Below are 13,624 nucleotides of genomic sequence, written 5' to 3'. Positions count from 1 at the left end.
TTCTAGTTTTAGGTTTACATGTTTATCCACTAATATTAATATAGTCAGGAGATTCATGAGCCTAGCTTAAAAAATGAACACTAAAATAGCATTTAAATCATGTCTGGATTTGCTCTTTTTTTTAAGCTAGCCTCACAAAAGTCCTAATTCTATCAATAGTTCACAAATACGTAATATTAGCAGACAAACATTTAAACCTCAAAGATAAATGAAAAATTATAATACTAAACCAAAAAATAAAGCATCATTGCACGTGCAAATCACATGCAAGTGTGATTCGAGTGTGCAGTGAGGCTAGTAAGACATCATAGTTTTAGAAATGCGTAAATTACAACACGAGGGGCTAAACATTATCTTGGGACAAACTTATGAGGGACCAAAAGGTAATTTTGCCTTAAAAAATTAATCCGTTTTTAAACTAAAACCCCTAAATAGTTACAAGAATTACCTTCCACATAACCCATCTTGCTTTGCCTCCTACCCTCAATTTGAACATAAAATTTTCATTAAAAAAAAAACACATTATTAATGAAATGGGTGTGCCGTGGGTTGTTCATGCTGGATTCTGATCTGTTCAAATGTAGTATAAGTCCAACTCAACACCCCAAGCATTAAGCCTGAAGTGGGACCCTCATTACCGCTCATCAAACTAGTAATACAGAACCTCAGGGTCCTGTCTCGTGCTCTTTTTTTCCTACCAAAAAGAGATAAGAGTAAAGACTTGGTCATAATGCCTGGCCTTGCTTCATAATGAAGCCTAGCAATGTAACAAGATTCACGTAGTTTAATTTTCTCATTTGATTTATTTAATATTCCTTTTGACAACCTTTACTTCGGAAACACAACATTCTTTTCATTTCTCTCACACATTAATCTGTTGAGAGATTCAGCGAAAAGTTGCACTTCTGTTCCCAGTTGCCGGAAAAGCTTGACGTCGTCTTCCTTGAGGAAATTCTCCTGTTCCATCATCATCTCTTTGGACTCGACCTTTAATTGGGCCTTTTTTCTTACCCCCAGAATCACGCCGGCACTTTAAACCTTTGTCACCCTCTGACCCCAACCCATCCTCTGGATCTTCTCCAAATGTGACATGTTTCCTTGCTGCTTCATAATCAAATGGCTTCAGCTGCAAGGCGCAGCCAGCTTCCTGAGATTTCTCATTTTTTCTGCCATTCCCATTTTGATTAATTGACTCAAAGCATTGCTGGAAGCTTGATGACAATTCAGAGAGAGACATAGGCTCATCATCCATTTCTGAAGCAGATGCCCCAAAATCACTCTTATGCTCATCTGCGGCTTCTAAATTTCCATGTATTGGTTCCTCTACATTTAGATTATCTTCCAACATTATAATATCATCTGATCTAGAGTTGGCAGCTGGCACAGCAGCATGCCCTTGAGGTTGACAAGTTTCCACGGCTGTATCTGGCACTTCTATAACTAATTTTGACTGCTCACTTGTGCCAGAAAAAGAGTGGAAGGGAAAGTTCACTGAAGATCTGATTTGCTCCAACTTGATCTCTTCCTGGTAAAAGATTGTTAATATAGTTTAGTACAAAAATATAAAGCTAATTAGATCATCAACTGCAACAACATATGAAATCAAATTACAGAGGTTCAAATAATTAAAAATAAAGTGCCTTAATAATAGTTACCCACACCCTCAACATGTTCAAATATCATAAAATTACCCACATCCTGCACTCACAAAACATTTGCAGGTAGGCTGTAGGCTAAAGTTCCCATGACAAGCAGAAAAGAAGCATCAACAAACACGGGTTATAAAACATAGGTCCCCACCAAAATAAATAAATAAAACGCCAAACTCCATCCATTTCCTTTTTTTTAATGGAGAGAGAGAGAGAGAGAGAGAGATTAAATGTAGGATGCCAGGTTCAAGGATTAACTACACTAGAAATTGGAATCGCAGAATAACAGTTGGCAAGGAATTGCAATGTGCTTCATTATCTAAATGTGTATAAAATTCACCTTTTTATTGGTATCAAACTTTCTCTTTGGGGCTGAATTCCCCAGGAGTGCCCCAAAAGCACGGCTAGGCTTCTTAAGCATCTGAACAGTTGCTCCAGTAACCTACAAAGGATAAGGCAAATAGTTTTAGACTAAACCACTGTCAGTAAGAATCCAAATCATCAATATAAAAAATAATCATGATTTACAACCTTCGCTGAACCCAACACCAAGGTATCATCAATTGCATCTCTGCTCTGCCCAGTAGTGAGGCTTCCTCCGACAAGCTGTGAACTATAACAATCAGAATTTATACTGATGTTCCCACTTTTATCTGAATGCTCAAAGGGGAATCCTTTTCCTTCTTTGTCAACTTCAGAGGCACTGCATCCAAGCTCTGAAGACTCATCTTTCAGCTGAGGAGAATGCAAAATTGCAGACATATTACCATTCATTGTATCACCCCCATCAATGCTTACTCTTCTAGCATTTCCAGCTTCACGTTTTATAAGAGCATCAGGTGAGAAGGCATCAGATCCATCTGTAACTTTAATTTCTTCTGATGCCTGAACAATGAAAATTTAATGCTATTTAGAATAGAATAATAAGGATCAACATTTTCCAGTGCAAGGTGAAAAATCTGTAGCACAAAAACACCATTTCGAACATAACTATAGATTAAAAATTCATATATTGGGAAAGTAATTAAACAAGTGAAACTCTATACAAATTGTACATCCTTTCAATTTGCTCCACTCAATGCAAAGCCTCATGAACTCTCTAGTTTGCCAATTAAGTGCTTGAGCAGGACAACAATATAATACTTTTTGCATAAACTTTCTCAATCTAAGGTCAGACATTCAAACAATGTACACTATAGCTAGCAGCATCAAAGCCACCTTCATTAGTCAACCTACATAACCAGACAGGTTTTAAAACAATTAAATTATAGTGACTATATAAATTATATAGAAGTGATAACAAGAATCATTCATAAGAATAACCACTAACTTCTTCCATTACCTATTTTAACTATAACATTTGTAGAAATCATTGCCACGCCCCATAAATATCAGATTCTACAAGCTCCCAACAAATTTCTATTCACCGTTATTGACTTGACTTTCTTTATTTTGGTTCATAACAGCAGGCTACATGAAGACACAATCAACTCTATCTCTGTCGTCATGCTTTAAATGTTGCAAAGCTGGTTCTAACACATCAAAATTTGTAGTCTTCACTTTTTATTGTTGAAAGCTTAACCTATCAAATTGGAGTTTCCTACTTCTAGATTATATCCATGTTCCTTAATTTTGTGGAACAATTGTTCAAAATTTATGCAGCAATTTCATTTCTCACACTATCACCAAGCTACATCTGGGCCTTACAATTTCCATAAGTCCCACCTTCAGATGTTCAGCAATAGCTTCATATGCAGCAGCATTTTGTACAGAATGCCTAATGATGCTAAGAACAGGAGAGAGATTGTGCTCAACGTAAGGGTGCTTTGATTTCACCAATCGACGTAACTTGCTAGTAGTGTCAGGCTTCTGCTTGGCTAATACAAAAGAATAATAAAAATAGTAAGAACATATTGTACGGACACCATTTTAAAAACAAATAATCAAGCTGATAAAAATTTTCTTAGGTTTCCCTACCAATTTCAAGAAGAGTTTTGTTTGGCAATATATATCCAGTACTCTCATCCTCAGCACGAGCAACCACATCTCGCCACTCACAAAGGCCCTGGAAGCAAGCTAAGTATGAAATCTAAAATTTATATTAAAATTTAAAAAATAAAAAATAAAAAGAAGCCCACATAACTAGAGATCACTAAAATAGAGAAACCAACTGCAGATTATCAGTTGACTTAAACTATCCTATTAATCATCCATTCATTTTGAAAGATGAGATGGTTTTTATTTTGTGAAATCCCTTATATTTTGATTGATACATTCCATGGCTCCTACAAGTCAAACAATTATATCAACTACAATGATAGAAAAAACTTCTTAATAAATAGCCCTGAAAAATATTTATCTCAATAATAAAAGAGAAGGTACAGGAAAATGGCCAGCAACGTACTGCAACAATGGCAAGCTGCTGAGCATCGAAACTGGCAGCATGCAACCTGCATCGAGAGAGAATAAATATTGACTGAAGTTGTTAAGAGAGAAAATTTGACACAGCCAAATAAAATAGAGGTTTCAACAGGGGGTCAATGGGGTAAAAAGGCAAATGAATATACATAAGTACATAAATGTATTTTTCAAAAGAGGGCATAACCCAAGTATGCAAGCACACAACTGGGATCACCCCATAAAAAATAAATAAGATTTACATTTCAAAATAAAGGGTTCGAAAATCAATAAAATAAAAGAAGACGTTGAAGAGCCAAAAAATAGTAGACCAACACCCATTTGAAAAGAACTTTTAAGAAACTGAGAGTAAGAAATAGACCCATATATATGGAGATATGAATTTTCTGTCAAAAGCTCTTTCTCATATAGCTGCATGCACACATCACAACTGCGCTTGTAGACCTATCAGCAAAAAGATATTTCAGTAAACAATGAGAATTTATAGTAACTGACAAACATCATAACATATGGAGGATAGTGAAAAAACCATTAGAATTGATCAAATTATACATGTTTATAGTTACTTGGAAAGGAAGATAAATTTGGTCACAACCAATACAATTTCTGTTGTGCAATATTTGAAGAATTTACAAACTTATATTCTTGCCTTAGGCCAAACCATGACCACCAATCACACCAGTACCAGAAAGTTCCTAAGAATCCCCAGACATGAGGGAAGGCAGTCAGGTAGAGAGTTTCTTGCACATATACTCAATTACCAGATGCCTCCCAACCAAACCCAGATATCCCCTGAAAATCCCACCAAGGATGTCAAGCACCCAGATTTCCATACCTTGCTTGTCAAAAAAAGGGAGCAAATAGCACTCCACACCAACACCCCCCCCCCCCCAACCCCCACAACACCTACTCTAACTATGGTGCAATTGCAATGTCCCCCCACAAACTTCTAAATTGATCAATGTTTTCCCCTTAACCAACGGAAATAAGCATTTTGCTCCCTACTGTTAGCATTTAACTCAAAATTTTCGGGGATTTTTAAACTTGGAAATCAAGCATCCAAATCCCAAGTAAAAATTCCATGGGGAAAGGCGTCATTTACAAAATCTAGTAACACTACCACTCATTACTCTCACACCACCACCATCGGCCGATACCACTGCCACTGTCAACATCAATTTCACTGCCATCGCCACCACACCACCATCGCTACCATCACCATATCACTAACACTGCCAATGCTGGCACCATCATTACCACCACCACCTCCATTACCAAGTCATTGTCATCATCAATCCCAAAATTGTCATAATTATTATAATACTCTAAATTCTTTATTTTTTTATGTTTGTCAAAATAATGGATATTCAAATTGATAGGATTGAAATTCCTATCAATTAAATCCAATCATTTTGAAAATTCAACCAAACTAGATAATCGAAATTTCATATTTCTGTTAGACACGTTTTTTACAAACAATTTTGACTTTTAACTTTAATGGATATCCTACTCCAAGGATCATCATCCACAAATTATCCCCTATTAAAACTCCAGGCTTTTGTATACCACAAGCAAAGGATCTTATCATTTGAAATCAGTGAGACTGAAACATATTCAATCTAACAAAACAAGATCCCCAAAGCACGCGGATAGAAGAGCAACAAAATAAGTGATAAAAAATTATGAGTTCACAGCAAATATTTAAGTTCTATAATCCATAATTTAAATATTTCCAAAAATCTTGACCCATACAATATGATTAGATCTTATAGGCCAAATCAAACTCTAGTGAGCTAACTCACTTGCGATTCACAATTTTCTCTGTGTTTGGGTAAAGAATTTTACGATTCACATTCGAATCAGAAATATTTTAAAGACCATCAGGGATCTACTTAGGGACAGATTGGTTGACCACTGGTTTCACTGATACTAAGTGAAAACACCATAAAGATATAAATAAATGAGGAAAGGAGAGATCGATACAAAAAGAGAATATCTACTCTACCCCTATGGCTGGAGCCGAGGCTCAACTTTATTCTCCAAATAGTCACTCCCATTTACTCCCATTTACATCAACCTGACTATGGTAGCTTAGGGCTTGTTTGGTTTGTGTTGAGGTTGTATTCATTTTCTATTTTCATTTTCTCTACTCATTTTCTATACTCAAATCTTGTACTTATTTTTTGTTTCCATCTATTTTCTTGTTTGGTATCATTTTTTGCTTTGTCTCCCCCTTCTCTGTTTTTTTATGACAACCACCAATAAATAGAGAGAGAATGTGTTCTTTGATATGACAAGTCAGTGATAGTGGGACCCACAGATTTGATTTTTTTAGAAAAAAACCACTGTATTCAATTTTTGTATTCAAATCCATTTTTTTTATACTAAAAATGAAACTGAATACAAATACAAAGCCAAACAAGTTTTTTAATGGTGGGTCCCACAAAAAACTGAAAATGAATACAAAATACACCACATTTTTTTCTCAAACCAAACGGGCCCTTAAAGACTCATATCCCATACTAAAAATGATGGTTAAAAATTTTCTAATTCATAACAAGAAATGACAGCTGCTACTTCTAAGCATCTAGATGAAATGATAATAGAATAATCCAACAAAAGCAGAAAACCTATAGACTATTTTAGTGGAGACTCCATAATGCATACTGGCCTCACTATAAGCTGTTAAAATAAACTGATGTCATCAATCCAAGTACATAACAATCAAAACCAATCCAAATACACAGTTCCTAATTTGCAAATGTCCCTCCCACCACTCCCTCTGGTGCCAAAACTAATTTTCATAAAAGAAAAAATCAACTAAAAGAACAATGGAATGTCCACATTACAATCATTGAAACATTAGCTCACAGCGAAGCCACAGATAATTGCTTTAATGTGAAGTATTAAAATAATTTTCAATTTCATTAGATTATGAATTACAGGCACTTTTAGGCACAGGGGCAGATCTAATTTTTGTATAATTCCAACAAATTTTTTATTTCGTATAATTTTCAAAGTAGTAACAAGTTACTCTTCCATGGCTGGATCAGTGCATGAAGATTATACATCCACTGAAGGAGCTTCAAAATTTTCATACCCTTTATGCAACATCACATGAATGTGCAGCCGTAAACAATGCAAATATCATAAAAGGACGAAACCAATCACAAACTTCAATGAGATACATAAACCCAAGGAACTTCCCTAAAATCCAACCAACAAGTATATTATCAAAATAGGGCCCAATTTATTTTCTAGAAGAGTTCGGAGTTGGTGCTAATGGTCCATTAAGACTATCTCTCCTAAAGTAGCATCAAAATTTCCATTATACATAGGCATTTAAAAAACTTGATTCTCATTGAATCATATATAAATTATAATACACAATATCACATGAACGCAGTGTAAAAATCACTAAAGGGGAAAAAAAACCCACAATCCCATAAAATCTGTAGAAGATGGTAATGGTGCAGGAGGAATTACCTCTACTAATGGAGAATCAATATTTTCGGCCTCTTTAGGCATTGCATGCAGCTTGATTCTCATTAAATCATATATATACAATAGATAGTGTGTATCTTCTCTGGCATATCTGTGATCATAAGAAGGCAATTAGATGATGATAGAAGTCAAAAAAAAAAAAAAAAAAAAAACCTTTTTCATTAGTGGAAAATAGCAAACAAGTAATCATGAGCATGCAACACCTTAAACTTTGAATTTAGACCACTCACAAAATATTAGCAAACTAAGAAAACAAAACATCATTTATAATGAATGTAGAAATTCATATTTTGACAATTACATACATTTTTAAGTAGTATCTTTTCTTAGAAAAGTACAAAAATATGTGCACCATCCTAGTACAGAGAAGTAGACAAGGGTAAATACAAAAGTGACTAAATTTAAAAACTTTGAAAAAAATCCCACACATTTGAGAAAGAAAAATAGCCCATTGTTGCAATCCAAATGTATAGCATTCTTTTGAGAAAAAAAAATTTTCAAATCCAGAAATGAAATTCCATGTCCGTCAAAAGTAAGTATTATGTTCTCGCCATATACACCACATGATTGCCAATAGTACAGCATTCCAAATCACTGCCTTTCCATGTCTCCGAAATGACCTCTCCAACAAGCCAGCCACTCTGTTACCAAACAAGGCATAACCCACTTGCTGTACGAAATGGAATGAAGAAGATGATTCACAGACCCATAGACTTACAACACTCGCTTGCTCGTATCTTCCAATGACTATTTGGCTACAATAGTCAAATATTGAGATAGTCATTGTAAAATACAATCCTGTTTATATACTTAATTCAACTACAGTACCAACAGATGTATCTTAAATGCAAAGTGATGATAAAGTGAGCAAGTAAACAACTCTAATTACATATAGACAGGAGGTGGATTCTTTCAGAACTACTAATTCACTTGGGTTAATGACTTATTAAATTTACTTTTAACTAATAACAATAATAACTAAAATTTTGGAGGCAACCAAGAGAAGAATTTCAAGCAGGAAACTCTCCATGTACCTTAGCATCTCCTCAGGAAGAGGGCGTAATCTCCAATCTGCATTCTGGTATCTGCAAGGAGTTGTCAAGTCAACCTTATAGTAACGCAGAAGAAGGAAAAGTAGTCAACCCATAAGTAGCAGCTTTTTTTTTTTTTTTTTTTTTTTGGGGGGGGGGGGGGGGGGGGGGATAAACAGTAACAGCTGAATCTAGTGAAACTGAAAATGAATTTAAAAAGCATACTCTTTGTTAGCAGAAACTCCACAAAAGTGATGCAAAAGAAACTCCAAGCTATTTCTCTCCAATTTCAATACCTTCGAGGCCTGAGGATCAAAAAGAAAAGTTCACATTCATAATAAGTACGAGAATATCACAAAATAATTATGATTACATGTTAAAAGTGGGGAAAAAAGGAGCATATTGGGGTGAAGAAGGGTGGGGAAGGATAGCAACCAAGAGAATCTTGCCAAGCATCTTAATAGAAAGACCAACTTTCCTATCTACCATTAGCCCTAGTAACCAGTGATTACTCTTCCCTTTTAATAAGTAGGTCTTGAGTTCAACCCATTGGACAAGATGGGAGAATACTGCCCCCTTTGTAGCCTGCTACCACTAAAAAAAAAATAACAACTTCCTATTCTTTAGAAGGACAAAGTAAAGCCTTAGAACTCATGCTAAAATATGAATCTCTTTAAAACATAACATAGAAATAAATCCATGGGTATCCAAATAATAAAACAAGAGAAGAGAACTGAAGTGAATAGAGTAAGAAGCCTCTCCCTGAAGTAAAAATTGGATGGGATAAACAAGGGAATTTTTTTTAATTTAAAATAAAATAAAATAAAAGGCAAAGGGAATAATCAGACACAGATAACCTGAGATATCTAGTAGCACAAAAATTTGGTGAGTTGCAAAAAAAATCAATACAATCCTATGCCCAGTATTGTGCATGCAGAGCAATATCAACTACTTGGAAAAATTAGTTTCTGGTGGAACCACAGTACTGAGAAATACACCAACCATAATATAAGATTTTTACCTACAGAGGCAAAAAGCAATAGATTCAAGGCTTATATATATATCCCAACAATTAGTGATTTCGATGTGCAAACCTGGCCAGTGTCAAACAAATTGCAAATGTAAATGCCAAAGTCCCGCTGAAGCCACACAATATCTCGATCTGCTCCATGCATAACCTAATTGAGTATAAATATTTCCCAGTATCACATAATTTGGTAAATCTAATACCCCCCCTCCCCCAAAAAAATAAAATAAAATACAGTAGTTGGTGAGCAAAAGATCAACCTTTCTCTTGGTAGGGTCCTTGAAAACCTCCCTTAAATATGGGCCAATATGAATTCGAAGCTTTAGAGTATCTACAACAAAATCTTCTGTTCTGGTAGATATTTGCATCAAGCAAGTCAACCCTTGAAAAGATCGATATTGATTATGTTCCAAATCAACCTAAACAATCACAGAGGTTAAAATGAACATAAAGGAACACTTATTGGAAAAAAAATATACATGTACAGGAACAGATATTTTAATAAAATTTAACCCAAAAGAAACAAAGTAATCCTAGTATTAATATGTCATCTTTTAGAAAACCTAGATTAAGTCCAGGGCCAGCCATCCCACAGATTAATTGGAAGAAATAAAGGAGGAGAAAGAAAAGGTAAATAAACTTTCAATATTTTATGAGTAGCTGATACACACTCACAAAAAAAAATAAATAAATAACATTCCATAATCTGAACTGATGGAGAATTTTGAACAAGAAATCTCTCTCATCAACATTAAAAATGTCAACATCAGGAAATTCTATGTACAATATCAGCCCCAGGTTATCTTCATAGTGACAATAGTTGCAAGATGGTACATATAGAGAAGCAATTGAGTCAAGCAATCCACACTAAAGAAGTAATCAGAGTAAGATTTAATGGGTTAATTATTTTAAAATTACAAAGAAAACAACTGCTTTGCCAAATTATTCAGCACACACACAGTAACCAACTATTTAAGGTATTAAAAAGCTCTTGATATCGAAATCTAGTTCTCCAGAAGGTTATAGTGCTGTTAAACCCTTCGACCTAACTGGATCATCATGTCAACCTCACAAAACAAAATTGCCCCATTCAATCCTCACTATTACCCTCATGATTTTATTAAAGAATGACTTGTCCAAAAGGCTATGTTAGAAGTTCCCACAAGTAACTATGAGTACTCATTTGCTAATATACGTGGACATAAGGATTGTTGAAATTGCCAGTTCAACATACACACAAAATTCCTGAGCCTTGACACCACATGGACTCATTTTGCACTTTACACCTTGCCAATAGAAGTAGCTCAAGTTCTACTTGTTAATGATTGTTGTGCACACCAAAAATTAAATAAAAATAAAAATAAAAATTAACAGTCTGGCCAATAAGAATATACTCAAAAAAGTAAGATTAAGCAAGCAGGCTACAACATGTTGAAATAAAATAAATCAGAGTAATCAAATTTTACCGCAAATTCATTCACACCACGCAATTTAGCAGCCATCTCTTTCAAATCTTTCACTTCCTCCACAAGCTTGAAAGGTGTAGACTCTATAGAGGGGGGTTTTACAGGATCCACATTCCCAATGTCTTTATCAACAAAATCCATAAAAGAAAGCTTCTCCTATAGGAATGAGAAAACAATAAATAGCAAGAAAACAGACTCTAATTTTGGCAACATATACAATTGACTACAAGAAAATGAAGAGAGAGGATACAATAATTGAATATAAAGAAAAATGAGATAGAGAAAAGGAGAAAAAAAAAATTCCAAACCACACTACAATTAGGCAAGCAACAGATGTTCCAATCAAAATGCATAAATACCAAAAAAGCGAACACACTCTCCCAAAATGGTCTCAATTAAAACATATAGCTAATCATGTTAACAACCCATGAGCCATCCATAATGTAATTAGTAATATCTTAGGTTTAAAATCTCAGTTTGTAGGTTGCTCTTTCTGTTGGGTGAAGAGAGAGATTGCAACAAGGCTGCTCATGTTGCTGCAAAGCTCTCGCTTAGGTCTAAAGAGTCTTTCTGTTTCAATAAGGATGATCTTCCAAGAGCGCTTATCTCTATTTGTAAGGAAGATTGTCCATCAGTTTCCTCTTAAATAAACATCACAGATTATCAAAATAAATAAATAAAAAAACCATGAGCTAACAAAAATAAATCAATGCAGTATGACCCAGAGAAGAAAGTGATCAAACTTAAAATATGATGCTAAGTGTCTCTTATCATTTCTACTGTCAGCATGTATATGATAGTTACTAACAGCTTGGAAGCTCCGAAAAGTACCTATTCAATGCATTTTGCATCATTAAAATTATCTCAAATGGACAACATCCATGAGAAAAAGATATTGAAAAGCAGAAAGAAAGCCAAAAGGTGGGTTCAAGTTATCTCAAATGTAGAATAAGGGATCTAGGTTACCAATCGGCAGAGGTTTAAAGCCTATGCTGTGTATCCAAGAGTTGCCCATTTGGATATATACCACTATCAGTTTCTTTAAGAACTTCTACCCTCTCCCCATGTGTGTGTTAAACATACTTAGTGTTCTCAAAACAAAACAAAAAAAAAGGTTCCCAATCGGTGTTTTGGGCGGGCAAGCAATTATAATGGAGCAGATGTCATAGGTTCAAGTCTATCATACTCATAATAAAAAAGAAGGAAGTTCAAATATATCAATCTAAAAGAAAAGAAGGCCAAAATTTCATTTCATCCACACACTAGTGTTTGTGTTTGTTTTTCCAATCCCAAATCAAAAAGAACGTGTTAATACAATAAAATAGCGAAAAGAAAACATACTAGGGGATGAATAAAGGTGGTGGTTTGGTCATCGTCGGTCCTCTGCTGCTGCAACCAAACGTGCTGAAAGGGCTGGTTGGAATTATTGACCAAAATAGTAAACTCCTCTTGTGGCTTCCTTATGGATGGTATATGAAATGGCACCTTCGGTTTGGTCTTCGTAGCCAACTTTACAGCACTAGCACTGGCACTAGCACTCGCCCCCTTCTTCTTATTGCCATAATGCACCAACTGAAACCCAGAGGAGTCTGTCTCTTCCTTCTTCCGGAAGTCGTCGGCCGACACATCAAACCGCTCAAGAAGCTCGTCGTTGACATTCACGAGCCAATCGTAGGCGTCGTCCATGTCTGCTTCAGGGAAAGCAGCAGCGGCAGCAGCTTTGGGCGGTCCTTCTTGTTGTCTCCAAACCTGAGCATTATCGTTTATAGCGTGGAGCATCGACGTTGATTTGTTGGAGATTTCGCGGATGGGGTTCTTGAAGTCATCGAAGTTGTTGAAGAAGTGAAAGTCTTTGCCGGAGGGTACGCCGCGAGAGGAGGCGGAGAGCTTGGACAGTGAGGAGGCTAGGGTTTGGGCCTTGTCGGCTTCGGCTTCGGCTTCGTCACGGTGGTGGTGATGCTCATTCATCGTCTTGAAATTTTGATTTTGATTCTTGGATGGTGATTATTAGGGTTTGAGAGTAATAGGGGGGCTTAGGGTTTTAGGAGCGTTCCCATCATGAGTATGATTATTTTTATTAGGAGACAAAACAAAAGTAAATACGAATGAAATGTGCGTTTCACTTTTCAGTTTGGCGAAGGCGGGGGGTGGGAGTGGGAGTGGGAGTGGGGATGGGATGGGGGCATTTTCTTTCTTTCTTTCTTTCACACACACACAGCCAGAGGGAGAGAGAACGTGGGAAGTGAAAGTGAAAAAAGTGTTCTGTTTTGTTTTTTTTTTTTTTTTTTTTTACTGTGTGCCAGAGGCAGAGAGAGTGTGTGTGTTAAAACGGTTCTAACTTTTAAAGGCCAGTGGTCATGTAACAAGCGGTGGAATGCACGTGCACACCGCTACATGCCTACATGTACAAAATGTGATGTGAACACAAAAATTGTTATGTTATTTGTTTTTTTCATTTCGTTGAATGCCCTTTTTTTTTCTTTTTCTTTTTTTCCTTTTTTAGAAATTTGCAATATTCTCATGACACTT

The 13,624-nt window shown here is 35.7% G+C and overlaps 1 protein-coding gene across 2 annotated transcripts; it reads right to left on the bottom strand.

Moving 5' to 3' along the window:
- Positions 1-708: 708 nt before the first annotated feature.
- On the bottom strand, positions 709-13,344 carry LOC126693109 (protein RRP6-like 2). Of its 2 annotated transcripts, none has more exons than XM_050388983.1 (14): positions 12,437-13,344; positions 11,096-11,251; positions 9,890-10,048; positions 9,697-9,780; positions 8,828-8,907; positions 8,606-8,656; positions 7,554-7,662; positions 4,429-4,511; positions 4,054-4,099; positions 3,627-3,714; positions 3,357-3,526; positions 2,181-2,534; positions 1,990-2,091; positions 709-1,525 (listed from the first exon to the last, which is right to left on the bottom strand). In XM_050388983.1, the coding sequence occupies exons 1-14, from the start codon at positions 13,061-13,063 to the stop codon at positions 887-889; spliced, it is 2,748 nt and encodes a 915-aa protein (XP_050244940.1). In that variant the 5' UTR covers positions 13,064-13,344; the 3' UTR covers positions 709-886. The 2 variants fall into 2 exon arrangements, with proteins under 2 accessions (XP_050244940.1, XP_050244941.1); XM_050388984.1 differs by having other exon boundaries at positions 3,375-3,526; positions 12,437-13,342.
- Between the last annotated feature and the right edge of the window lie 280 nt (positions 13,345-13,624).

The sequence above is a fragment of the Quercus robur genome, chromosome 7 (genome assembly GCF_932294415.1).
Source record: "Quercus robur chromosome 7, dhQueRobu3.1, whole genome shotgun sequence".
NCBI classification, from domain to species: Eukaryota; Viridiplantae; Streptophyta; class Magnoliopsida; order Fagales; family Fagaceae; genus Quercus; species Quercus robur.
This window is presented reverse-complemented; position numbering and strand designations above follow the sequence as displayed.

Coding starts and splice junctions, on each gene's coding strand:
- LOC126693109 (XM_050388983.1), bottom strand. CDS start 13,063: ATGAATGAGCATCACCACCACCGTGACGAAGCCGAAGCCGAAGCCGAC. Junction 9,781..9,889: donor AGGACCCTACCAAGAGAAAG/GTTGATCTTTTG, acceptor ATACTCAATTAG/GTTATGCATGGAGCAGATCG. Junction 8,908..9,696: donor ATTTGTTTGACACTGGCCAG/GTTTGCACATCG, acceptor TTTGATCCTCAG/GCCTCGAAGGTATTGAAATT.